This window comes from Melopsittacus undulatus, chromosome 19 (genome assembly GCF_012275295.1).
Source record: "Melopsittacus undulatus isolate bMelUnd1 chromosome 19, bMelUnd1.mat.Z, whole genome shotgun sequence".
Taxonomy (NCBI): domain Eukaryota; kingdom Metazoa; phylum Chordata; class Aves; order Psittaciformes; family Psittaculidae; genus Melopsittacus; species Melopsittacus undulatus.
Window position 1 is genome coordinate 2,887,028 of NC_047545.1, and position 26,398 is coordinate 2,913,425.

A 26,398-nucleotide genomic window follows, 5' to 3' on the forward strand; every position below is an offset into this window, starting at 1 on the left:
TGGGAACCGCGGTGGGGACCGCGGGGTGAGGAGCTGTGGGCATGGGGGGCAAGGAGAGATGGAGACCCCCAGACGGTGCCCCCCTCAGCCCGGCCAGGCCCCAGGCTGCTGGGTGCGTGGCACTGAATCCCCCCCATCATTGAGGACAACGGGGAATAAAAGCTCGCTCATTCCTGCCTCGGCACGCGGGGCTGTTTCTAACAGAGATGTGGGGTCCGGCAGAGAAACCCCAGCCCCGGCCTTTGGGGGGAGCTGGAAGCAGAGGGGCAGCAGGGGGCAAGGGGCGGCCATGGGGACAGCAGCGCTCCCCCGGCATCGTGGGCAGGGAGCGCTGCGGTTGGCGGCAGGCAGAGGAGGAGGGTCCGGAGCTGCTCCCTTTTAATTGCTTCTCATCAGACATCGAGCTCGGTCCCAGGAGGAGCAGAGGGTCCGCAGGAGCCGTGTCCTGGCTCACGGCACAGGGAAGCTGGCCTGGGAGGCCACCCCGCACTGGTTGTCGGCGCCCTTCAGCAGGCGGATGTAGCCTTGCTCACCCCATAGCTCCGACCAGCTGCAGGAGAGGGAGAGTGAGCATGTCCATGAACGTATCCATGGGCACATCCATGAGCACATCCATGAGCACATACATGAACACAGCCATGAACGCATCCATGAGCACATCCATGAGCACAGCTGTGTGCCTATGCACAGAGAACCAGCCCTGCTTGGGAGGATGAGGAGACGGGCAGGGATATTCCTGCCATGCAGCCCCAGTGGGGCCAGGCATGTGTGGGTGTGAAGGGGGCAGCAGGTTCATAGAATCCCAGCCTGGTTTGGGATGAAGGAACCTTAAAGCTCCTCCAGCTAAGACCCCTTCCACTGGAGCAGCTGCTCCAAGCCCCTGTGTCCAACCTGGCCTTGAGCACTGCCAGGGATGGGGCAGCCACAGCTTCTCTGGGCACCCTGTGCCAGCGCCTCAGCACCCTCACAGGACAGAGCTTCTTCCTTCTGTGGGAACATCCTCAGCCCCTACCTGTTCTTTAAGATCCAGTAGCTCACATTGCGCCCGCGGTCCTGGCTCGTGCCGTAGCCCACAGCCAACATGCCATGGTTCACCCGCTGGCTGCAGGACACGCTGCTGAAGATGCCTGCGGAGAGCAGAGCTGGGCTGAGCCGGGCCCAGCCCTGATCCATCCTTCTCCAGGCGGTGGCTCCCATCCCTCAGCGGCTCCATGAGGATTCAGCCCCCCCCACCCTTAACCCATCCCCAGGACACGCGAGGTGATACCAGACTTGTAGAAGTGGAACTGGAAGCTGCTGGCGTCCACTGCCACAGACACGGGGCCCACGGCTGCCACCGCCTGCTCCAGCACCGCCTCATTGCCCTGGGCCACCATGCGCAGGCCGGAGCAGGCGGCTGCCCTGTCCCGGGGGTTGTAGCGGCAGGCGGAGGTGTCCTGGTGGGAGGCACGGGGTGAGTGTGGTGCTGGCAGCTCTGCACCGGGGCCGGCCCTAACCCTAACCCTAACCCTGCCCCTCACCGTGCCCGTGTAGGGGTAGACGCGCTCCGAGTTCAAGCCGCCGTTGGTGTGCACGTACTGGAAGGCGCTGGTCATGTACCCGCCGCGGCAGCCGGCGTTACCCAGCGGCCGGGAGCAGTCGATGAGGTTCTGCTCGCTCAGCACCACCAGCTGCCCCGTGCGGTTGAACACGAGCCCCTCCAAGGCCCCCGTGGCGCTGAAGGCCCAGCAGGAGCCGCAGTGCCCCTGGGTGAGATGGGGACAGCGGGGACGGTGACGGCATCGCCCCAGAACCCGCTGCACAGGGATGCTGTGACCCTGCTGTGCTCTGCAGCGCCTCAGCTCTCATAAAGCTGCTGCTTTATGGGGACCAGGGGATTCTGGGTGTTTGGGAGGGTGCTGCTGCTTGTTCCTGCTGCCCAGACCCCCGGCACCCATCCCACAGCCCTGACCCACACCCCCAGCACACCTGGTTCTTCACGGGTGTCACGTAGCCCTTTGCCCTCCAGTCCACCTCCACCGGGGCCTGCAGGGTCTGTGGTGGTTGGAAGAGCGGCGCTGGCTCCTCCGGCCATGCTGGGGTGAAGCCGTTCAGGAGCTGGTTAAACTCCTCCTCTGTCTGCAGGGAAACCCGGTGTGATGCCAGGAGCAGCACCACAGCTCCCACAGCCCCTGCGGAAGCACCTGCAGCTCCCAGTCCCCAGCTCCAGCCCTGGGTGCATCAGGAGGTCCCCGGTCCCCAGCTCCAGCCCTGGGTGCATCAGGAGGTCCCCGGTCCCCAGCCCCGTTGCCCTGGGGGGTGCAGGCGGTGTCCCTGCTGCGGTACCAGGTCCCCGTGGTGGTTCATGGCCAGGCGGAAGCTGTGCTGCCCTCGTGACTGCTCCCAGTTGTGCTGCTGGATGCGGAGCAGGTTCTTCTCCCAGACCTCCCTGCGGATGGGCTCAGCCTCCTGCCGTGGGGCAGCAGGATCAGAGCCAGCCCCCGGCAGCACAGGGACATGGGATGGAGGCACTTGGGTACCTCTGGGTGAGACCCAACCCGCCCCAGGGAAGCAGGACCTACCCCTGGGTACTCCTTGCCATGGAGGCTCTTCCACCCTTCCCAGGCCTCATCCAGGGCAGGATCCAGTGCTGTGGTGCAGCCCAGCAGGGCCAGCAGCAGCCCCAGCGGCACAGCCATGGCACTAAACTGGGGGGAATGGTGACAGCAGGGTCAGGGGGGCCCAGGGCTGGGAGCAGGATGAGTCCTTCCCAGCCCAGATTAGAGCTGAGGGTGGAGGCAGAGAAATGCAAGCAGAGGCAGAGGAAAGGCACACATTGGTCTGTGCAGCCACACTGCTGTTGTGATGGGAGCTCCAGGAACCATGGGATGGTTTGGGCCAGGAGGGACCTCTAAAGCCCATCCACTTGCAGCCATGAAGATGTGTCCACCACCCTTTGGGTGGCACCGAACTGTGCTCTTTAGGAGAGGAGCAAGCAGCTTCACAGGAGAGCAGAGCCTGCGGGCAGGAGGCAGCTAATACAGGGCAGTGGGAGCAGCAGGGATGGAGCCGGCCCAAGGAAGAGCCCAATGGAGCGAGAGCTATAGCTGCTGGGTTGGGATGAAGCTGCCAGCAGCAAACAGCACCCACAGACACCTGCCCCCGGGCCGAGCACGGGGCTGGAAGCAGCGCTCAGGGGCTTTGTGCAGAGCTGGAGCTGCTGCAGTGGAGCCTCGCACGTGTCCCAGCAGGATCTGCATCCTCCGGGCGCCTTTCCAGGATCGATTTACACCCTTCCTTTGTGCCAGTGAACACCCAGAGCCCTGCCCCGGCTCCTGTCACCACGTCCCCCTCCATTGCAGCCCTTTGCCTTCCTCACACGGCTGCCGTGCACCCAGCACCTCCCCGCTGGACCCTGGTATTCCAGAGCAACTTCAGTTATTCCCTGTGAAGGGAGGGAGATCAAATGCCTGAGACAGCAGCAAACACACCAGTTTCCACTGACGCGGCTGCCCGAGCACGAGAGCCTTCGGCACACCTTTATTCCACACGCTTTGGGAATGGAGATGCTGGGAAGTATTCCCTCTGAGCATCCTCCAGGGCAAGCGGTGGCTTCCCTGAGCAAATCCCATAGCTTGAGGAGCGGGGCTGCTGTTAGAATAAGTCATCAGGAAGCTCGGCTCCCCCTCCACATCCTCCACCCCTGAATGAAGCCCCAGATGATGCACTGTGGTGGGAGAAAGGCCTCCAGAGCCCCTCTGGTCCCCATTCCTAAGGAAGAGCCGGTGATCCCACTCTGCCCATTCCCACTTGCTCAGGAAATGAACAATGTCATGCTCCAGCTGCAAGGCCCTTGTGAGGATGAGATATCCCAAGCCCAGCTCCACATTCCCATTACCTTTCCCATAGGACACCTCCCACACCGTTTGTGTTTCAATCCCCAACAGAGCTTGTTCCATATGGAAAAGCTCCAGCGTGCAGGCGGTGATTTTCCAGTTAACGCCTCTCAGGATCCTCAATCCCCCAAAGAAGAAAACCAACCTCTTCCTCCAGCATCAAACAATCCCTGGCTTCAGAAGGGAGCTTGGAGGATCAAAGGAGCTGCCACGTTTGTAAACTGCTGCAGACGAGAGCGTTGTGGTGCAGACGGTTTAAGCAACACTTGCTCTTTTGGGGCAGGAAGGAGCAGTTTAAATTAAGACTGGAAAGAAACAAAGCCTGCAAACTAAAGCTGCTTACCCCAGCCACCGGTCCCCAGCCAGCTCTGAAGAGAGGGGGGAGAAAGGGAGCAGCTTCTCTGGCTCGGAGATGTGCAACTTCCTTCATTGCATCTCCTTCCGACCTCAGAAGCTGCACATGGGGCTCCCCAGCAGGGCAGAAGCTCAACCACAACGGTGCAGGACAGTTACATGGGGACAAGGAGGAGGCAACAGGCAGACCCAGAGCAAACGGCTCCAGCTGTAAGACACTGGGCATTCAGACCAGAAGCCTCCAGCTCACACCCTCAGGGCATCTCGGGGTGGATTCATCACTGCCTGGCTCCCATAGAGCAAGGGGGCAGCCAGGCCAGGGCTTGTGAGTTTTGGGCTGCAGCGAGGATGAGCACGAGGCAGCTCCGTCTGCAGGATCAGCTGCATCCCCCCCAAGTCATCACAGGTACCCGGGGCTGATGTCAGCTCGAGGTCATGCAGCACAGCCCAGGATTCCCAACCCTCCACCTGCAGCTTCCATTGCCTGGATCCTGCTGTGCCCCAGGAACATCAGGGATCTACCAGGAACCCAACAGAGCTCTTTGCTTTCCCCACAGACCCTGGCTCTGGGGAGGCAGCTCTGTCTCCTCGTGAGCCCTCTCCTGCACCCCACAGGCAGGCCCGAAGTGCCAGCAGGAATCTTTGAAATAGTTTAATGAGTCGCTACATCTTACACTCATAACTATAAAAGAATAAGAATCCATAAAAATATTTTCTTTTCATAACACGCACTTAAAATACTCCAGGGCAAGTCAATGTGGTTCATTTGGGTGGGTTTTGTGTGGTTATCCTTTTGCCCCCTGGCAGAACCCTTGGCTTGAGGGGGGGATGTGCTCCCCTGAGGTGCGATTGCTCAATCCCCCCTCCCCAGAACGGCAGTTCCTATGGAGCAGGTACAAAAGAAACCAGAAGAGAGCGTTTGCTGAGGAGATGGGCAAAGGGGACCAGTCACTGACCCGCAGAGAACTGAAGCACAGCCAATTTCAGTGCACATCTGAAAGCTCGGGGGTCGGGGAAGGTGGGCCTGAGAGGCAGCACAGAGAACAGGGGGAGGAGGGGTTTGCATAAATATCATCCATCTTGTGTTGCAAAAACCCCCAAGTGCTGCTGCGGGCTGGGCAGGGATGATGTGTGCTGGGAGCCAGCTGCTCCAGCTGCCTTTGGCACAACTCTGCTTGTGAGCGGCCATTAGGGAAAGGTATCGGAGGACGCTGGTACCGACCCCAGCCACTTCCTCCATCTGCTCTGCATAATTCCACTGAAAGATAGGAAAGACTTAGTGTTGCCATGATTCTGTAGAGCTCCTGCCACAGCCCAGGGCTCCACGCTGGGCCAGGACACAGCAGCACTGATCAGCTCCCCCGGGGCTTAACAACAGGTAGTTCTCTCTTCCCTCCCGCTCCTGGCTTAAGGCAGCTTACTGATTCAGCTCTTCCGTTTCCAACACAGGCACTGAGTTCTTGCAGGTAGGAGTATGGGGACTGCAGAGGTGCAGTGGGACAGGGAAAAGGACAGGGGAAGAGAAAGACGGGCACAAACCTCAGCCTCGGGAGACAGACAGACCACTGTCCATTGATTCCCAAGACAGAGGGAGTAGCAGCAAAAAAAAAAGCATTAACAGCCAGGCTGGAGGAGAGGAAGAGGATGAGCAGCTGAGCAGGGGCAGACCTCCAGCTTGGGGAGTGAGAGAAGGTGGCACTGTCCAAAGGGAAGGTGCCCTCCAGCCTCCCCCCTCGCTCGGGGGGACACCCAGCCCGGGTGGGCACTCAGCCCTGTGTGCTCTGGGTGATGGCTGCGAGGGAGGTGGCGCAGGGGAGGGGGAGCTGTCAGTGTCCAGCTTGCAGAGGCTTGTGCTCTCAGAGGTATTCCTGTAGAAAGTGCAGCAGCGTGATTTCATAGTGCTCCCCTGACTCAGGGCACCGAATACTGTGTCTCTCGTTGGGGTAGATCTGTGCAGGAGCAGAGAGAGCCGTGGTTAGCCAGCAGCAGCTTCTCCAGCAGGCACAGCCCCCCCCCCCCAGCTGCCCTTCTCCCTCCAGGCTTGGTGGACACCAAGGGAAGGGTCGGAGCACCAGCCTCCCTCATTGCCCTGCTCTGCTGGGGCAGGCTGGCACCTCTGTTGCCACCCAGCCAGACAGAGCTCAACAGAGAAGGAAAGTTCCAGGCCTGAGGGCAGGAGCCTGTTTGTGCATGCTCTTAGATACAGGGCACATGTGCCAGAGATGGAACAGCCACAGTGCCACCTCCCGGCCACCTCCTGGACTCAAACTTGGCACCTACACCAAAACAAGACGTGGAAGCATCTGCCTCCACCTTCACCCGCCCCCGGAACACACAGCAGGAACGTTTTCCTCTTTCCAGCCTTAAGGGACCTTCCCACTTCTCTCTTGTTCCTCCTACCTGCAGCTGGTAAGGTTTTCCAGCTCGGATTAGCTGTGATACGAGGAAGTTGGTATGAAAAAAGTGCACATTCTCATCCAAAAAGCCATGGAGGATCAGCAAACGATTTGGCCTGGGGATGGGATCAGAGAAAGGATGTGAAGCCACATAAAAAGCTCTGTAGAGGGTCTAAGGAAAGAGCTGCCAGCTGGCAAGCCAAACCAGCAATGGCCAGGCAGGCAGTAGAATAAAGCCCCAGATACAGCCCTCAACCCATCCCTGGCAAAGGATGTGCAATGCCCCAGCTTGCTGCAGAAGGCAGCGACTTGAAACTGATTGGGATGAGAATCCATCCATCCTTTAAGGATTCAGCAGAGATACAAGTGGAGCTGGGAGCAGGTTTGGAGCAGATCACTCAAGCCCATGGTACTCACTCATTGGGAAGCTTTTCTACGTGTAATGCCACAGAGCCAGCCTCATAACCTTGCTGGTTGTTTTCTGGGATATCCATGTACCGCTCAGTGTAGCCTGTGTCATAGGCCATCCAGACTGTGACAGGAGCACCTGCTATAGCAATCTGTCAAACAAATGGGGGTAGGAGGCAGCCTCAATTATCAAGTGCTAAAGAGTTCAAGCATTCCCTGTTTTCCTGAAGAGGAAGGAAAACCAGGTTCTGCTCTGTTCTGTCACTCAGAGCAGGGTTCTTCTTCAGCAAACCCACATAAAACCCAGATTCCTCCTCCTGCTATTCCCCTTATGGTCACAATGCTGCATTCCTGCTCACTAAAGGCTTCCCCTTTTCTAGGAGGTCTTGTGGAATGATCCGGAAACACTGCTGGGGGCTTGGGAAAGGGATCAGGAATAGCATATCAATTATCTCACTGGATGCTAGGCTAAATCCACCCTTAGCAGTCACTGGGGTATAACAGCACCCCAGTGTCAGACAGGTATAACCTGTAAGCAGAACACAGGGCTAGGGGCAGGCAGGACTGAGGGAAATGTTCACCTCTGGCAGAAACATCAAGCAAAAAACCCAAATCCAGATGCCAAGAGTGACAGAAGCTGAAAGAACCAAGTGTCCCAGGATGACAGCCTCACACCCAGACTCACCTTGAAGACATTGGGTTTACAGATAAGCCCCATGAGGGAGAGGAAGCCCCCATAGGACCAGCCATGGATGGCCACCCGACTCAGGTCGATGAACCCGTATTTCTCTGCTACATAATGTAAACCTTCCACCTGGTCCTCTATCTCCACCTGACCCTAAAAGGCAACAGAAGCAGCTCGTTAGTGGCTTTCTACATCTAGAAGCTTCAGATAGAAAGGCCAAGAGCAACGCTCACACAGGCAAAGTGCAAGCTTAGAAAGAGCAATGAGCAGAGGAACCAACACAAGTAGTTTGTTACCATTTGGTTTTTCAGGGCCCCTTCAAACTTGAGTCCTCGCTGGCACGATCCCCTTCCATCGATCACGACCACAGCATAGCCCAGAGACGCCAGCGTGTTCAGCCGCAGGTACTTGATTCCTTTGAAGGAATTATTCACAAGCTGCACCTGTAGGAGCAGGGAAGCAAAGAATGGGAGCTGAGCAGCTGCCTTCCAGCCCCTTCCTCTGCCTGTCCCACTGGGCAGGATCCTGAGCCAGAGAACAGCCACTGATGGAGCTATCAGCCATGCAAATCACACTATGTGCTGTTAAAACCATCTGAGGTTTGAAGCAGAGGTCAGAGCAGAGCTCCAGTGCTCATTGCTAGCCAAAGTGTAAGTCTTGGCTCATGACCAAGCTACACAGAGCTCTGCCCTGGGCAGTAATCCCATGCCTGACACCAGCAGTGGGTTCATACCTGAGGGCCTCCGTACACAAAGAGCACTGTGGGATGCTTCTTCCCAGGCTGGACATCATGAGGTTTGTAGACCATTCCATAGAGCTCAACATCTGAGTGAGTGCGGAAGTGGAAGATCTCAGGTGGGATGTAATCTGGGGGACAACCTGCAGAAGGAAGGTCAGACACTGGCAGTGCAGTAACTGGCAGCAAGCTCTGCCTCCCGAAAAAGCTCCTTCTGTTCAAACTTGACTTAGTCAGGGCTCTTTCAACATCAGACCACACCAGATAAGCCTCTCACTGGGTAGCACACAGCCTCTAACTGCCTGCACAGGGCACCAGGCCACAGAGAGTGATGGGATCACATAAGAAAACATCATCAGCTGGGTATTCTCTATACCACAACAGCAGATGTGGAAGGTTAAGGATGAATCACACAGACATAACCATGATCTCCAGAACTTACTGGCTGCCTCCATCATGCTAGCCCAAAACTTGGGCTGCTTGTGGAGCGGGTCTTCATCAGGGCCGCTGAGCTTGTAGACGTGCACACAAGGTGGAGTGCTCACGCTGCTGTAGTGGCTGATGAACATGTCAAAGTTCTGCAGATGGGAGAGAGGAGAGTTAGGGGAAGAAGGTCTTTCATTTCCCACATCTCGGCTCAGACAAGAGCTCTCACATCTCAAGCAACCAAGACAAAAAAGCCCACAGGACTCGTTACTGGTCACGATTCATCACCATTCCTAGTTAGGAACCCCGTCAGTCAGGAGATGAGGGCATCCTGTGTCTAAGAAACAACAGACCTGGCTCATTGAGCAGCTGTGGGAGAAGCCTGGAGTCGTGAGTCGCACGATCTCTCCAGGAGACTCATAGCTGACAACGTAGAGGTGGTGCTCCAATGGGGTGTCCTTTGTGCCTTGGAAATACACCAGCTTCGTGGTCTCATTGACCCAGATCTATGGAGAAGAGAAGGATGACAACAAACTACTCTTCTGCCAGTTCAGTCTGTCCCCTGGCAGCTTAAAACACAGACCATGACAGACTGCTCCTGGCATTAGGGACCATGCACAATGCCTGTTGGAAGGACAGGCTAGAGAACACACACCAAACACCCATGGAGAACTGTGCACAGTCCAGCAAAGTAACAAAAAGCAGCCACTCAGCTTTTTTAAACACACTCCAAGCATTTGCTTACTAATAAGCAGCAAGAGCTGGGCACCAAGAGTTGGGCTCTGTTCCAGGTGAAACCAGGTAGATTCTGTGCTTAAATATTTATGGATTATAAGGGTAGAGGTGTTTTATTTCCAGCAATCATCTCAGCAAATTCTCATTCGTGGAAGGACCGGTCTAACAGCTCTAACAGCACCAAACTTCACGCCAAATTCAAGCATGGTTTTAATGTCCAGATAAAGCTGCTTCTAAACACCCCCGGCCAGCCAGGAACAGAGACTACAGCTTTTAAACACTGCATTGATCCAGCAACACCAACTGAGCTGTTTTCCGTCCTGCAGGTTCCAAATGCTGAAGCCCAAATGCTATTTCTGGCTAATCCACAGTTTGAAGACCACTGTGAACAGCAAAGGGAACTCAGTTGGCCAGGAAAAGCAGGCAGAGCCCTGTGGAGCAACGAATGCATCCAAATAATTGCTGCTAACACAATTTTAGCCATAAGACATGCAGGCCAAGATCAACAGCATGTACAGTGAGAATCCACACGGGGAGGGACAGCAGGTTAATTGCAGATTGAGGAAAAGCAGCAGACACCAAACACATAGAGCTGGAGGCCTTTTAAAAGCAGAAAGTGAAAATCCAGATTAATTGGCAATGACCAGGCAAGGTCTTTATCTGGACAAGAATCACCCGGGAGCATTAAAGATCAGACTCAATTCCTGAAGTAAGAGCAGAGCTGTTTCTACAAGATTAACACCATTTCATTGCTATTCTGCAAGCAAGAAGAGATCCAGTTTCTCCATATTCTAAATTGCTTTCTGCTCCCCAGCTGCCTTCTTCCTACAGGCTCCACTGAGGGATCAGCTGGAGACCAGGCACTAGGACATCCTTCCAATTCACTAGTACTCATGGGGGTTAAAATGCTACAGCAAAGGGAGCAAGCCCAAGCTTCTCCATCAAATATTTCTTTGTTGCTCTTGAACCTCAAACTTATGTCCTTTTTTTATGGCCTGATTTACTCACGGGATTTACCTAAGGAGCAATCTGAAGGCTGATTAAAAAGGCAATGAGTTCAATGTGCACTGGACTACAGCCCTTGTGGGGAAAGTACAGGCAGCCATAAAAAGAGAAACAAAATGAAGCTTAGTTTTAGCTGGTCCCAGGCGGAACAGAGGGCATAGGCCAGGCCTGTGGGCAGACAAGGCAGAGCTGTAGCACTGCAAGAGAGAACAAAAGTGACCACTACCTTTGATCCATGCCTTGCCAACACCTCCCATTCCCCACCAGTCAGCGCGACCTCCTCTTTGATGGGACATTTGAAATCATCTGGAAGAAAGGAGAGGAGAATCAGTCCCTGCCTTCTCCAAAAGGCAACACCAGCAAACCAGAGAGGGAGCACCCAAAGCTGAAACGCCAACAAGGTGCAGCTCTTACCCTCGCTATGGACGTATGGCTGCACCCAGTCATAGCTGCCCTGCTTCAGAACCACTGTGACTCTGTACAGGTGGCAGAAACCTGTTTTGCATTCGTTGGCTCGGATAAAGCAGAGTTCTTCCTCCTCTCCCTCCGGTTGGATGAAAGGGTAGAAGATATCATGAACCTGTCCCACAGGGCAAGAGAATGATGAGTGATTAGTATGGAGACAGCAGAGCCAAAGCCAAGGGAGGTGATGCTCAACTACTGGGCTTTCAAAGGAAATGAGAGGGTCAGAAATATCCCAGATGAGTGGAAAAAAGCCATTCCCTACTTTCCTGTTCCCACAAAGAAACTCTGGACCCATGCAGAAAACCACACGCTCTGGGCCTTCCATTGCTACCACCAAAACCAGCACCAGCCTTGCCTCCAAGCTGGACAGTTCAGCTATAAGAGTCCCACCAAGTGGTTGCAATTCCAACACCCTGGTGTGATCTTCAGGCCCTTTATCACTTCAGTACCATAATGCTTAACTGTGTGGGAGGAAGAGGCAGCCTGTGTTCTCCTCCCAGCCCCAAGCCTCTTACATTTATCCACACATCAGTGGTTTCTTCATAGATCACAAATGGCTGGACGTTTTCTGGCACAGTTTTGGCAAATTCAGCACGCTGTTCCTCATTTTCTGGGACTGGAATAAAGAGTGCTGGAGGCAAAAGGATTAGCTGCAGCCGCTGCTGAGGTCTGTCTAGGAACATAGCCCAAGCACTGGGGAAAGAAGTTAGAGGTGAATGTCAGTACCACAATGTAGCTGTCCCTTTCTAACACTCAGAACATGCAACCCTTTTTCCCCCCGCTGGCAGAAAGGATTCAGGCATCTCAATGCAAAGCTTTTCTCATCATTGCTGCTTTCTACTCCCCTGGAAGCTTTGCCAACACACACGTATTGCCAGACAGCTCTGGTATTTCACAGGGGGATCGCTCAGACGAGGTGTCTGACAGATCTGCCAGAGTGTCTCTTCCAAGGGAGCACTGTTAACAGAACCCTGTCTCCAGAACACAACTCTTCCTTGGACAGCCCCTCCATCAGGAAGCACTGTTTGTTTTCTAGCAAGCTCCTGACAAGCTGAAGTGATCACTCTTAAAGCGATCCATTTGCTTCCTCATCGCACACTGCACTAGCAGGGAAAGGCACAGACCTAAGACAACTGCCAAGTGAAGGAGTCGCTTCAGTCTCAGCCTTGTTCCTCTCCAAGGAGAGTCATTTGAAGTGGTGCTGCACTGCAGGCCTCTCAACATGACAGATGGCAAGCCACCGCTGCATAGTGCGCCTACCCCAAGGCCTGGAAGTGCATCAAGGGAAGTTTCATCATTAAGACAGACTTTGAAAAGAGCCAGTTCTCCCCTAACATCTCAGTGACTGTGGGTTTCCTGAACTGATAGATTCAGCACATTTAGGTAAGCTCTGGTGCAGAACAGAAGAATCAGCAATGGGATTACCTTCTGTAAAGCTGGATGAATTTCGCTTCCAGAGCAGAAAATTAATGACTTACAGAACACAGTCTTCAAAGACAGTGAAATCACCTGAACTCGATCTGCACACAAACCAGGTAACACTCAAGCAAGCTTTTCAGGGGAAAAAGTAAGAGCTTTAGATCTCAAACCAATCAGATTGGTGTGAATCGTGTAACTCTTCAGGCAAGGCTGCCCAGTCTGGAGCACTGCACACTATTGGGAGCACACCAGTTCCAGAGCAGCCTTTCCCCACTGCATGAAGTCCTTAGCACCATACAAACTGCCCACCTTCCCCTAGCATGTTTGGCATTGATCACAAACCGGACCAATGAAGAATGCTAGAACAGCTTCAGTACATTCTCATTTGCAGCAGGAAGCAGACTGTACTTGTGTTAAATAGCTTCAACTCAAAGGAATTCCCTAGGACTGCCTGCTTAATACATCAATGTCATTTAAATCTGTGGTTGTGACTTAAACCCCACAGCTTGTCACTCTGGTCTACACTGGATTAATTGCTACTTTTAGGATGTTTTAACAGCGAAGAAGCCAAATACTCATGTGCTACTTCTGGCACTCATGGCTTTAAAACCAGGTTTTGACCACAATACAGAGCATATTGAGGGCCTGCAATAGTTCGGCCCTTGGGAGCATTGATTTGGAAGAAAAACTTAGGTACTATTTGCCATCTCGGGTCCATCCGGCACGGGCAATGTACTCCACAGTGGGAAACAACACAGCAAATGGTTGCACCAGCTCCTTGTCCTGAGCACACAGGATCTGCAGCAAAAGGAAGGTCCAATATCAAGTCAGAGTGCTACCAGGCCTCCTCACCTCCTCCTACGGAAGCTCAGTGAAATGGGAGAATAAGGAAGTTTAACTGTTGGCATCAGCAAAGGGTCAGGCCAGAACAAGCAAAAGCCCTTCTGCGAACAGCAGGAAGAGAAGGGAAAAGCAAGCTTCAAAGCAGAATGATTTTGGCATTCAGCCACAGAAATGGCTACAGCCAGGGACTGAAGCCCAGGATGAGACTGGGCTTCAACCCTCCTGCTCTGCTATTGGCAGCGTGCTATACCCTGGGCTAGCCCCACTTCTCACTTCCCTCCCCTCTCCCGACTGCTCCGCCAGCACAATCCTTCCCAGCATTTCCAAGTTTTTCTGTTTCTTGGATAAATGCATGAGAGAACCAGGTGTTACAAGAGGGTGAAAAACGCTAACACTATCTAGGGTTTCTTAGTGACCTTAGCTCTTGGGAGCTCCAGAAGCTGTCTACCCTCCTGTGTAACATCCCATTCTGAGTTGTTAGCACTTACCTTCCCCTTGCTGTCTGTCTTAAATTCTGCCAGTTTTAATGTAATCTTGGGGTTTTTGCTGCCTGCAGAGAAGTGAAGGAATATCAAAATGACCAACTTGAACACTCCATACAGCTTCTAGTGAAGAACCAACCCCAATCCTACTGAAATGGCTATGTGTGAATGTACAAGTATCAAATTATGGATGTGAGCAAACCCCACTGTAATCATCAGTCATTCTGGGTATGGGAAAGTTTGCTTTTGCCTTGTCTAGTTGCTGCATGTTCTCAGAAGGGAATGGAAAGATGGGATTCAAAATGTATTCCACGATATGCTACCAGATAGATTCCATTTTCTCAGCAACCTTTTATGTAAGCTCAACTTGAAATCCCATTCCTTTCTTGCAGCAGATTCTGGGCTCAGAGACCCAATTAGGCCTCAATATTCACAGCTTCTACATTCTAGTGAGTACCCAGATTAATCATGCAAAGTTTACAGCACAGATTCCACTGCTGCTGCCAGCAGGAGTCAAGAGCTGCATTAGCAGCCCCATGGTACTTCACTTACCTGTCCTGGGGTACCGATAGGAGTCGGTTTTTCTCTCCTCCAAGGCAGGTGAAGGAACATGAATTATCTCCACCTCTGACTCATCCACTTCCTCATACAAGATCCTCAGTGTTTTTAAATCCTCTGAACCTAGGACAGACATCATCATGTTTGCTACAGTTCTCCAGCTGCCTCTGGCTTGCCTGGAGCACTGCAGCAATACTCTGGTGCAGAGTGTGCATCTCCTGTATAGCCACAGCTCCTAGTGATCACCTGCAAATACTCCTCAGAGCACAGTTCTATTCTCCCAGTGTTCTGTTCCTTCAGAAACAGAGCAAACGCAGACCAAGGGAGAAATCTTGCTCAAGGTATCATTCATAGCAGAGCTGGCAGCAGTTAGTGTCAGACTTTGACAAGCAGAACAGTGACTGACCTTCTGTGGAAGCTGTGGGACACCACCAATAGCCCGTGAACCGATCAAACTCCTCCTGAATGACAAAAGTGGCTACACCAGCAGACTTGGGGTCATCAAGAACGTTGGATAAGCCTGGAGAGGAACAAAGACGAGACTGCATTTACATCTCCTTGGGAAAAGCTGATCCAAAAGAAGATGGCACTTGTAAGAACTAAGCCACAAAGACAAGAGCCCTTCCAGCCCAGATGTGTCAGAAGCAATTTCCTTTCCAGTCTGGCAAGGAGCACCAGTTACCTTTATGGCAATATGTCATTCGCTTCTCCTCTCCTGTCTCAATATTTGCTATCCACAGGTCATTGTTATTAGTGAATGAGAAGAAGGCAGGGTCAGCAGGGCAGATCTTGGGATCCATTCGTGGCCCTGTGCACTGAGTCTTGATTTCCAGAGGCTTCATTGGAGACACCTACAGCAAGATACAAATGGCTCTGTACCAAACCAGCTTCCATTGTCATGTTTAAAAGGCCTAAACTATAGAAACAATACAGCACATGAAATGATAGCAAACACAGCCCTGACAAGGGAAATGACCATCCCTAGAACAGATGCAGATGTGCAGCCATCTCCAACCAAAACCATTAAATCTATTTCAGGTGATACTCATATAAATCACTATCAGACTCACCATGAAACCATTCTTGCCCCCATCTCGACAATGAAAGAGGCTGTTGCTGGCCTGGAAGAGGAATAGGCCACTCTCACTGTGGAAATCATAAGACGTTATACCGAAGACACCGAGTCTCTTGCGCTCCCTCAAGAGTTCCTCTTCTCTAGAATACATCCCATGATGAGGGGTTGCCTGGTATTGAAGGAAAAGAAAGTCTCAAAGCATCTGCAGGAAGAGAAACTGTCACAGACCAGGGATGCTCCAGGCGTGGCACCAGGGAGTCTGAGGGTCCAAAATACAACATCCCAGCCCAAACCAGGCAGCATGCCCCAGAATTCCCTGTACAGGAGAGGTGACTTGTGAATGTGTCCCTTCTGCAGCTGGCACTTGAGCAGGGACTGAGGAGAGCTGCACTTGCTCCGCTTATGCAAATCAGATGTAACAATTAACTTAATGACATTATCTCCAGCCTTCACAAACAGTTTCCATGTCAGACACTGCTAACAGAAGCTCTTTTGGGGATCTTGAATTACCCTGAGGAGAACTAGTGATCCACATGGGTCATGACAGCTACATTCTTTTCCACCAGGAACCCTTTTAGTAGGGAAGGAAGACCAATACCCTCCCCCCTCTTCTTCATCAATGCTGTTAGTGACAAAGGACATTAGGATACTGGTATCAGGGAGAGGAAAATTCACCCCCTCTCTGGTTTGCTTACAAGTGTGTAGGGCAGAAGCAGCAGCAGAAATTCCACTTTTTTAACTTCCTTAAAAGCAGGAGAGATGACAGGCAGGCATTCCACTGAGCACAGCAAGAGCCCAGACAAGATACCCAGAAGAAAGGGGCACTGTGCTGATAGCTTGTAATCTGAGGCAGCCTACACGCTACTTTACAGAGTCCTCTCTGCTGGGTCAGCCCTTTGCTTGCCACATCACCTGCTGTTTCACTGCTGCTTCACTGCACACACAAGTGACTATCTTGCATTAGGAAGCAAAGCAATTCTTGATTCAACATTCCCATCACTGCTATTCCCTGTGTGTTACACCCTGCCACATTACAATCTTTACTGTTTATTGTACCCACCATACCAGCCCACAACATCACCTAGTTTCCCCAAGCACCCTCAGCCCAAGTGCTACCCACTTCAGCTTACCTGAAAGTGATCCAGCATCTGTTTCCATGACAAGAGAAGCAAGGCCTCTTTCCGTACCTTTTTGGGAATCTCTGAATAAAGAAGGGAATTCTCTCGGCTACCATATGGCATTCCTATTAGGAGGACAAAAGCATCACCCTACTTAAGATTAGCTAGCCAGGACAAAGAGGACCAAGAGCAAACTGAAAAGCAAAGTCTGTTAATAGAGGGCTTGGGGCTGTCCAGAGGCTTTCCCCAGCAGCTCTCAGTTCAAGCACAGAACAATCTCTGAATTCTTTAGATATTCATTTACTTGGAAATCTCCCTAAGAAAGATTTCACAGCAGCCAACCTCTTCACAAGTGCTTACATCCAACCTTCTGCACTGTGGACGGTCCAAGCCATGCCCCAGATCCACTCTAAGAAAGCCACTCCCTGGGTGGGTGACTCAACATTACTCCACATTTCCCAGCCAGAAATTGGCTACAGGAACCTCACTGAGGTCAAGGCAGCAGCCTGCAAGAGGGGAAGGAAAAGCTGGGAAGCTCCAGAGAGCCCATTCACATGTGAAACAGTACACTACTCTTTCATCCAGTCAAGAGACCTTGTCATTTTCCATAAGCCTTTGACTGTGGTTATCAAACAAGCTACTGGCCACCCTCCAACTTCCAAAACCACCATGAAAAATAAACTACCCTCACACATGATTCTGGCAGCTCCAACAGAGTCAAAGACCACGAACTTGCCCTCTACATATGCTGCAGAGACTAGTGCCTAGATCAGAACATTGCACAGGGAAATGGGCCCTGATATTATCTTCTCTGCACATACTCTGGGCAGAATAGAAAGATTCTGGAGCCAGTTACTGAACTCCAGTTACTGAAAATTAAACCTGAAATATTAATAAGTCCTCAAGAAGCAAAGCAATATGTGAGCATATAATCCTCAGAGACAGAACCACCAAAGTGCTGAGCATGTGGTGTTTAACATAAGCAGCATCTGCCATGATACAACATCAAGTTCTATGGGGACAGCCCAGGAATGATTTAAGATGTCCAAGCAGGAAGGAAAAATGCAGACAGGAACAAATGACTATATATCCACACAACTGACACTCATGTGAGTGTGCTCTGCACCTCCTCTCTCCTTGCGTTAGTACTTTCTACAATCACCTCAGGCTGACTACAATCCATCAGCATTCACAAGAAAAATAGCGTCTGCCTCCCCAAAAGACATTACATTTTGCTCCCAAGTGAGAAAATGTATTAAATCTCTATAGTAAAGTTCTTTGGAAGTCTTCATCCTCCTCCTTGGCATGTTATTTAATGTTGGGACAGGGATAGCACTCTGATGTTAAACCCTCAAACTGCTGAAATAGGTCTGAGGATTTAATTGCAATGAGTACTCAGCTCAAAAGATGCTCCTTATGGTGAAAGAGTCGGGGTTTACCCTGTGTCAGGAATGGCTGAGAAGTACCCTGGCAGATACTGATCTTCAATGATGGATCAATCTGTTCTATACACTGTATATTTCCCTAGGAAAGAGAACACTGAAAAGATACTTGTGCATTTTCACTCCTGGTTCTGGCTCCTGTACCAGTCACCCCCATGCTAAACACCAACAAGCAGGAGCTGCTCTGCCTACCATTTCATACAACAGAACATGAAAATACCTTTAAATAGGCGACTTGGATCCTTAGTTCTTTAGTCCTCTAGATCAAAAACTGTATCAAAGTCAACTTGGTCTTGAAATACATTCAGCTTTAAATCAAATCACACTGTTCAGACTTGACAAGAAAAATACGTTAACTCTGGATACTGCCCTTTATAGTAGCACTTGTGTCATAAGAATATAGGAGGAACAAATCAAGTCAGCAGCACACAGGAGCTGCTTAATGACAAAACAAATCAGCCCCTCAACCCTGGCACCCTGTGTCCTACAGTGACCTCCACTCAACCAGAAGAAAGCAAAGCAGGGTCACCTCAGGAAACAGTTGCTGTGTGGAGTTGCACATCAGGCAATTTCTTTACTGGCCCAGTAAGGATCAGCTCATGCCCCAGAGCATAACAAACTCTTTATAGTCTATAAAGCTTCCCAAGCTACCAACCACAGAATTATCCAGTTACTAAAATCCAACCACTCTGTCACTAATTACAGTGTGGCTCCAACTAGTGAGGGACCTGTACAGCACAGCATTCTGCTGCCATTCAGTCCTGCTGTCAGGAAGAGGATGTTTCCCTGTGAATACCATTAACAGTTCATTCCCACCTAATCTTTTTTAATCCTCTGCTCTTAAAAGCATTCTACCTACACAGTACTGAATAAAGCAGGTAGACACCACCACCTTGCATTAATACCTAAAACTCGCAACGTAAGAGTCTTCACTGACAGCAAATTCCTTGGAAAGTCAGTCTGGTTTATCAGCCAAATAAATCTCATTTCTCCTAAGCTACAGAGGCCCAAGATAGTTCTAGTTTGAGGAACAGCTCCATCACCTGGGTTGCCAAAGGATGCTGCATTGACACCTGTCATGAGGTAGCCAACACTTCCCCGTCACTAAGCAGAGTGGTTAAAGCACTTGTCTGGGGCTGCAGAGCTCTCTGCCCAGTGCCAGGCTTTGCTACAGACTGAGTGTACAAACCCGGAGCAATGCTACTTAACTCAGTTCTCCCATCTCATAAATGGAGAGACTTTCTAGCCTCTTCCTTGCCTGTTTTGACTGGAAGCTCTCCTGTTAGACATTCACACTGGCTTACCCAGGTAATAGAGGCGATGAGAGTGCGGGCTGGACTCTTCTGTTTTCCGGACAAACTGGAAATCATGGGGGGCTTTGTTCACTATCATGCCCGAATACTTCCTGCTGCTGTGAATAATGTCACGCAGCCCATCCCAAGAATGCTTTTGCACCTGGAATTGGGAAGGCACATCTTCCATCTCGACCACTTCAGAGCTGTCTGATAGCGTGTCCACTGCAGTCATCTTCTCTTCCCCTTCAGAATTGGATAAAAAACTGAGGGAGGAGTTGAAGGAGAGAATTAAGCCTTAAAAATCAAGCAAAGAAAGCTCTAAGCATGCAACAGGCTCAGGAGAACAGGCATGCCTTAAACTACAGCTCCCAGGCTTCTCTGCACTCAAAGATTATATTTTAAACATACACTGATATATTGAAGGAAAACGTCCATTTCCCATCCCATGTCAAGTGCTGTAAATGACAGCATTAACCTCAGCAAACTCGCTCTCCCAGGACTGATTCTAGAAATAAGCTGTTAAAGGAAATACAAGCAGCAGATTCCGGTGCAGAAACAACCACCTTGACTCAAAGGAAAACCAGCCCAGGAATTTGGATGGATAAGTCATAAAAGCTATGACCTATCATAAAGGCACATAAACTTCTCCTCTGGAAGACCACAGAAGTGAAGTCCCTTTCCTGTCCTAAAGGAAAGCCTGTTCAACACTTAGAGAGAGGTTTGAAGCCCAAGCACAGCACCTCACTTACCTGAAGAGCCCTTGCAGCCAGAAATGAAGCAGAGGAGATAGTAAAACATGAAGAAACCAACAGAAAGAAGAGAGAAGCAACAGACTCTGGCCGTATCCTGGAAAATGTGGCATGCATTCCTCACACATTTCCAAGCTGGCACTTATTGAATGAGAGTCTCCCAGAAACCGCCTCCACAACAACTACAGCACATGTTAATTTGAGGAGAGGTGGGCCAACAGACTTGCCCAAGGTCAATGATGTCATCCATTGCAAGGCAGGAGTGAGCCTAGGACTAGGGAAACCAGTTTGTGTCAGCCCATTTGGGAAGCTGAGTTTCCTTACATGAGGACATTTTAGCTCTTTTGGGGGATACCTTTTTGCAAAGCATTTCAGGAGGAGTTCAGTTTCCTGCAGAGATCAGGCTGGAGAAGTTTGCTGCACGGGGACAGAATTGTTACCTTCAACACAACACCAAGGTGGCAAACCAGTGACTAAGATTACACCAAAAAAGGACCTGTCCTCAGCAGACCCAAGATTTACATTTTCAAATGAGCTGTTTCTTGAATCCTGTCTGTCATTTGGGACAGTGACCTGCATTCTGAGAGGAGAAAGACTTCTCAGATGTAGCTGTCATACTGCAGGGTTAAGCAAAAACATTAAGACTTGGGCCTCAGGAAGATGAACACTGAATTCTTTCCCAATGAAGAGAACTAGGGGAGAGGAGGAGGATGATTGTTTGCAACACCACAGAACATTCACCTCTGCCCATTTTCTACCCTGACCTGCTCCCCTTGCTTGCACCTTCTACCAAACTCTCTAAAAAGAAGCCCCCACCTAGTCTGACATCTTATGAAACTATGTCAGGAGACAAGCAAACCTAAACCAAAGCACATGTGGACTTCCTTAAACTACAGGCACATGGTACAAGGGCTGGAACTAAAACCATGTCTTCAAACTGCCAAGTCCCTAAATTGTACAATACATGTGATTACCACCACAAGAGCAAGCTCCTGAACTGAAGCTCTAGGTACTCCCTGTACCTACTGCCCAGCAGTAAATCCACATCCTGAAAACGAATAGAGAAGAGCACTTCCCAATCAACGCCAGGCAGGAAGCCCAAATACAACCACAAAAGAGAACGTGACGGGATGTTCTAAAGCTGTGAGTGTGGCTGTGGCCTCTGCTGTCTACAGCCAGGGTCTCCATGACAGTGACTCCAAATCACATCAGAAGGCAGAAGTGTTGCCTATCAGAAACACATGACAGGAAGCCCACAAACCCCCAGGAACTGGGTGCAATTCTCTCAACCCAACCCCACTGCAAGTCACGTCAGTCAATTCAAATGATCTGCCTTTGGCTCTAGGTGCCAGTCCCTTGGGTTATTCTCACCCAGGTGGTGAAACCATCTTACTCAGCCAGCTTGACTCTTCACAGGGGAAAGTTGCACCTTTAAGGGCTTAAGAAGTCCATGACTGCAATAGTGGTTACGGTTCCACAGTGAACTGGAGGCTGCAGCCCCTTCCAAACCCTATTGCCATGGATTTATGATTCACTAGGGAAGAGAACAGCACAACTTTCAGCTTGGTACTATTCTCATTCTGGTGATTCCGACACTACAGGAGAGTGGAATAAGTGGGATAAGCAAAGTAGCCAGCAATGAAAAGCATTGGTAAACGCCACCATCACACCCTGTGTGGTGGAGTCTCACAAACTTCAGTCCTGACACAACAGAGTAAAAAAATCCAATTGCTCCATCCATCACCACAGCCATCTCTTGGACAAAACACAGGATGTATTTGGCAACACTATCTATGGAAGTAAACAGGTATAGGGAGTAACTAACTGAAATTGCAGAGTAAGTTTAGGGACTAAATAGTTCAAAGGTGAGTGGGATCAAGACACCAATTTTAACCATCTCTCTCTTAGCTGGTTTTGACACTGATGTCAATATAGCATATCTGAGATCCACACCTTTTGGAGAAAACAATCCTCTACAGTCCTCACTCCAAGCACTGACTGAGATGATTCAGAGCTGTTGCAGAAGCGCTGCTAACCTCACTCCCAAAAGCATCCAGCTCTTCCCTGGAGGTCTTTCTAATGCCTTTTCTGCCCTGCCTGGCCAGGTTAGATGGAGCAGGAGTACATCCACCGAGCCCTCCTTCAGGGGGTATCTGAAGACAACAAACAAGTACAGGTGGGACATCAGCACAGGAACTGGAAGTCAGTGAAACAAGTTACCTGCCTGAGTCACTTCCTGACCCACAGATCCCATCCCCGAGCTCCCAGGAAAGAATGAGATACTTGGGATTTTTCAGAACACTCCTTCACCCCAAGAGGTGATTACTGCTCTGTCCCACACAACCTAAGGGTCAATAAAGGCCCTGGGAGTAACCAGGACACATACCTCCTCCAACTTCCTGCAGTCTCGTTTTCCAGACGAACCCTCTTTATCTTCTGCATTAACTACTCAGCGAGCTGGGCAGGACAGGAAACTGGGAAGGAAGAGGGAAAAAAAAGCAGATTTCATTTAGCTGCAGTTTCTCTTGTCATGGGAACACAGCTGTAGAAAGCATTCTCCCCAGGTCACATTTCCAACCAAGCAGGGAAGCGCAAACAAACCCCTTGGTTTGCCCTTCACAGTCCAGATCTGCTCAGCCAGCACGTGCTGGGTATCAATGGCTCAAAGAGAGCTGAGAGACTTCTTCACCTGAACAATGGGATGCGGGGAGCTCTGCAGACTGCCTTTTTCTTCCCTAAAAAACCACTTCTTAAAACCTGAGCATCCTCAGTGCTGAGCTTTCCTTTCATTCCCCTCCCCAGACCCTGGAATTCTCAGGATTTTCAAGTACAAAGAGTTGAGAAAGCAGAGGTTTGGTCCATACACACACAGGCAGGAGTCAAACAAAGGACACCATAAGGAGCCAGCCAGAGGGTCAGCAGCCCCAGTACCAACAGCGTCACAGTCCCACCTGGGACATAAACCCCACATTTGTCTTCCAAGCCAGGCTGCTGCTTCCCTCTGCCTCAGCCTGAAGCCACAGAGGATCCCCAGCTCCACACACAAGCCCATTTTCCATGAGCAAAAGCAAGCCCCACCGTCACTATCGTCCTCTCTACCCAAGTACACAAAAGTACAAAGATCTTTGTCTCCTCTTCAAGAGAGCTCTGAATCACAGACACACCCGAGACCTGCCACTGTCTTTTGAGGAGGCCCCTGCTCTGACCAAACAGCCCTTTCTCCACCACAACTGCACTCACAGAGGATCAGGAGGGACAAACCATCACAAAGAAGCGCCAGCAGTGAAGCTCTGAAGCTGCAGAGGAGAACAGAGAGGGAAGGAAGTAGCAGCATCCAGTAATTTAAGGGCAATTTTCTCTGCGAGCACAAAGGGCAAGAGAAGAGATGCTCAGGAATGCTGAGTAACCTGGTCTGATCTCAGAGCTGACCCTGCTTCGAGCAGGGGGTTGGGACTAGAGACTTCCTGAGGTCCCTTGCAGCCTCAGTTATTGTGTGCTTTTAATGATCCAGAGGAACATCTCACCCTCATCCTGCCCGCCACAGCTCACACGTTTCACCCAGAAAAGGAACAATAACGTCCTCTGACGCTGAGCCCAGAGCAAAAGAAACTGAACAAAACAGATACAAAGGCTCAGAACCCCGCATGAATCATGAGAGCCGTTTGTCAGCAGACCCCGAGGGGCCTGCTGCCGCGTTCAGGAAGAGCCAAAGCAACACAGTCACCCGGAGGAGCCCGTGCAAACGCGGCCCTCTCAAGGCTGCAGCTTCTCAGGTCTCCTCTCCCCAAAAGCCAAGCCACGGAGAGTGCAATAAAGCAGCGGGGATCTCTCTGCGGGGGGACGAGCTTCGGCAAAGGCGCCAGCAGCCCCTGTCCATCTCCTGCCCGTGCTGCAGGGGCAAGGCCGGGCCAAGGCTTAGCAGGAGGCAGGGACAGAGCCCCCTGTCCCCCCCCTCACTACCGGGGGTGCTCTTTGCCTGGGGAGAAAGGGGAGCAGGAGCTCCCTGGGCAGAGCACGGGCTGAGGGGGAGCACCCCAATCCCCAGGTACCCCCATCCCTGCGGACGCGGTGAAGCGCAAATACCCCCCTCTAATGCCGAGATGCGGCAGCCCCCCACACCCCGGGGGACGAACACAAGTCATGGAGGGGGGAGCACAACCCCTGGGAAGGGGCCAACACCGAAACCCTCCCCGAGGCACCCGAGAGGGGGAGGGCGGCCTACGGAGGGGGGTTTAGGGGGGGCACACGCTCCTGCCCCACAAACAACCACCGCCGCCCCCCTCCCTCCCCGCCGGTCCCAGCGAGCTCCCCGCTCCCTCCTCACTCACCGCGGGGCGCGGCGGCCTCCCCCTGAGGGCCGGCGGGAGGAGGGGGCGGCAGCGGCGGCTCCGTCAGTCCCGCTCCATGGCCCGGGCACGGGGAGCGGAGGGGACGGGGCTTTAAGGGAGGGGGGGGGGGGGGCGCGGCGGCCCTGCCACAGCGGGACCTTTCACCCGGCGGCGGAAGTGTCGGGAGCGCGCACGGAGAGGGGAGAACCAACTCGTGGTAGAGGGAGGGGGGTGGGAGGAACCACTGCCTGAAAGGGGGGAATGATTGGGGAAGACGGAACTATTCTCCTTAGTGAGGGGGGTACAGAGAGAATTGAGGGTGAAGCAAAGCACAAAGAAACTCTTATTTCGCCGCTCAGCCTCACAGGTGGGTCCCTGATGCAGTATTTATTGCCGCCGTGAGGAAACTGTGGTGGTATTCTTATTCATCGCCTCGCCAACCCCAACTCATCGGGAGGATGGTTGGGTCCAAGCGAGTGAGCTTGTAAAGCGAGGCCGGGGAGGGTTCTTTCGCCGGGCGTTGGTGGTATAGTGGTTAGCATAGCTGCCTTCCAAGCAGTTGACCCGGGTTCGATTCCCGGCCAACGCAAAGCGATTTTTTTTCCCCCACTTCCACCTTTTTTATCGCTCTTTGCACCGATTCCAAAGCGGGTTCAGAACGCGCCTGCACCCGAAGGGCCGCATCCCGCCCCGCCCGGGTGCGTGTTACCCACCTCAGCCCCGGCGGTCGCCACCGGGACGCGGCGGGACACGGGTGATGGCCGGTGGGGTGGCACATGGTACCGGTACTTCTCCCGCAGCTCGCGGCGGGGCAAGAAAGAAAACCAAATGGGAAAAAAAAGGAAAAGACATAAAAGAAACCAAAACGACAATGAAAAATGTGATGTTTCCGCCCGGGATCGAACCGGGGACCTTTCGCGTGTGAGGCGAACGTGATAACCGCTACACTACGGAAACCCGCTGTAGATGTAAGGTCTGGACGGCAACCTTCGTACCGGCCAGTGGGGCTGAGCCCACCCCTCACCTCACGGCAACCCCAGCCAAAACCTGCCCCAAACGGCGAGAAAAGCGGGGCGGGATAATGGCATTAATTAGTGCTAATGACTAATTAGTGCTTCCGGAGGCTCCCCCAGCCCCAGGGGGTGGCTGAAGCCCGTCCCGCGCCGTGCTTGGCTGCATGGCGGCCGCGCTCCCCTCAGGAAGGGGCCGGCTCCAGAGGGGGCTCAGCCCGACCCGCCCCGCAGCCTGCCCGAGCTGTGGCAGCCCTCGGCAGCCCCGGGTCTGGAGGCCTGGAGGCGGGTGAAGGAGCTCGGGACGTTCCTGGTCCGGAGGAGCAGGTCCCGCTGGGGCTGCTGCCAGCAGGTGTCGGTAGAACAGAGCCGGCAGGGAGCGGAGCGTCCCGCGGGCAGGAGCGGCCATGGCTCGGGCCAAGCTGGGCCCAGGTTTGCCCTCCCTGCAGACGGAGCTTCTCCAACGCACGCAGGGCTCTGTTGTCGTCCCGGCAAGGAGCAGGGGCCCTGCGGTGAGTGTCCCATGGCGGGGGTTTTGGGTCAGGCCCACTTCGTGTTAATGCACCCATGGCAGTCACTCTGGGTAAAACCTCAGCCCTCAGAATCAGGCACGAATATGGGAATCGTTGTTTTGTTTTGTTTGGTGAAGAGTTTAATGCTCTGCTGGCTGTAGAGGGAATCTTCGAAGGGGGAAATGTCTCATAAACCCAGATGGAAGGGAAAAGAACCTTGCTTTTAATAAAACTCGCTTTTAATAAAACTTGCTTTTAACAAAACCTACTTTGAATTTTACAGTTTTGTAGCTGCTCTCTTGATTTGGGGCTAAAAGAGATCGAGAGGAGGTTGTACCATGTCCTTTACCTACAGTAACTTACCCTGATCTGCCTCCCGATCAGGATTAGAACATGACATTGAAGTCCATGGCAAACCAGAAGCCTTGGGGCTTGTTTGCTTCACGCTGCTGTTGAACACCCTGTATTGGGCTCCCCTTGCC

The 26,398-nt window shown here is 52.1% G+C and overlaps 2 protein-coding genes and 2 non-coding genes across 8 annotated transcripts; 1 reads left to right on the forward strand and 3 right to left on the reverse strand.

Moving 5' to 3' along the window:
• Window positions 1–450: 450 nt before the first annotated feature.
• LOC101869133 (cathepsin L1-like) lies at window positions 451–4,214 on the reverse strand. The gene is made up of 8 exons (XM_034070863.1): window positions 4,021–4,214; window positions 2,562–2,687; window positions 2,326–2,448; window positions 1,969–2,118; window positions 1,521–1,745; window positions 1,268–1,436; window positions 1,013–1,127; window positions 451–550 (listed from the first exon to the last, which is right to left on the reverse strand). The coding sequence occupies exons 1-8, from the start codon at window positions 4,033–4,035 to the stop codon at window positions 451–453; spliced, it is 1,023 nt and encodes a 340-aa protein (XP_033926754.1). The 5' UTR covers window positions 4,036–4,214.
• Window positions 4,215–4,865: 651 nt separating this feature from the next.
• Window positions 4,866–24,515, reverse strand: DPP9 (dipeptidyl peptidase 9). Of its 5 annotated transcripts, none has more exons than XM_005141522.3 (21): window positions 24,395–24,515; window positions 22,453–22,540; window positions 19,327–19,580; window positions 16,593–16,705; window positions 15,458–15,631; window positions 15,070–15,238; window positions 14,794–14,907; window positions 14,382–14,510; window positions 13,836–13,897; window positions 13,202–13,302; window positions 11,601–11,778; window positions 11,035–11,200; window positions 10,847–10,926; window positions 9,234–9,386; window positions 8,897–9,032; window positions 8,452–8,597; window positions 8,015–8,161; window positions 7,719–7,871; window positions 7,043–7,185; window positions 6,630–6,741; window positions 4,866–6,178 (listed from the first exon to the last, which is right to left on the reverse strand). In XM_005141522.3, exons 2-21 carry the CDS (start codon window positions 22,506–22,508, stop codon window positions 6,086–6,088), a joined length of 2,679 nt encoding a protein of 892 aa, XP_005141579.2. In that variant the 5' UTR covers window positions 22,509–22,540; window positions 24,395–24,515; the 3' UTR covers window positions 4,866–6,085. The 5 variants fall into 5 exon arrangements, with proteins under 5 accessions (XP_005141579.2, XP_030898152.2, XP_030898153.2 ...); XM_031042292.2 differs by lacking the exon at window positions 24,395–24,515 and adding an exon at window positions 23,307–23,368; XM_031042293.2 differs by lacking the exon at window positions 24,395–24,515 and adding an exon at window positions 23,328–23,345.
• A 396-nt stretch (window positions 24,516–24,911) lies between these two features.
• Window positions 24,912–24,983, forward strand: TRNAG-UCC (transfer RNA glycine (anticodon UCC)). Its single transcript has one exon. It is a non-coding gene; the product is annotated as a tRNA-Gly (tRNA).
• A 295-nt stretch (window positions 24,984–25,278) lies between these two features.
• TRNAV-CAC (transfer RNA valine (anticodon CAC)) lies at window positions 25,279–25,351 on the reverse strand. The gene has a single exon. It is a non-coding gene; the product is annotated as a tRNA-Val (tRNA).
• Between the last annotated feature and the right edge of the window lie 1,047 nt (window positions 25,352–26,398).

What these genes read in the sequence shown, in the direction of transcription:
- LOC101869133 (XM_034070863.1), bottom strand. An exon ending in TGAACCACCACGGGGACCTG is followed by an intron (nt 2,119 to 2,325) that starts GTACCGCAGCAG and finishes GTTTCCCTGCAG; the next exon opens with ACAGAGGAGGAGTTTAACCA. An exon ending in GTTCCACTTCTACAAGTCTG is followed by an intron (nt 1,128 to 1,267) that starts GTATCACCTCGC and finishes TGCTCTCCGCAG; the next exon opens with GCATCTTCAGCAGCGTGTCC.
- DPP9 (XM_005141522.3), bottom strand. Translation starts at nt 22,508, where the DNA reads ATGCAGAAGATAAAGAGGGTTCGTCTGGAAAACGAGACTGCAGGAAGT. An exon ending in GGGGCAAGAATGGTTTCATG is followed by an intron (nt 15,239 to 15,457) that starts GTGAGTCTGATA and finishes ATCTTGCTGTAG; the next exon opens with GTGTCTCCAATGAAGCCTCT. An exon ending in TAGCATGATGGAGGCAGCCA is followed by an intron (nt 8,598 to 8,896) that starts GTAAGTTCTGGA and finishes TTCCTTCTGCAG; the next exon opens with GTTGTCCCCCAGATTACATC.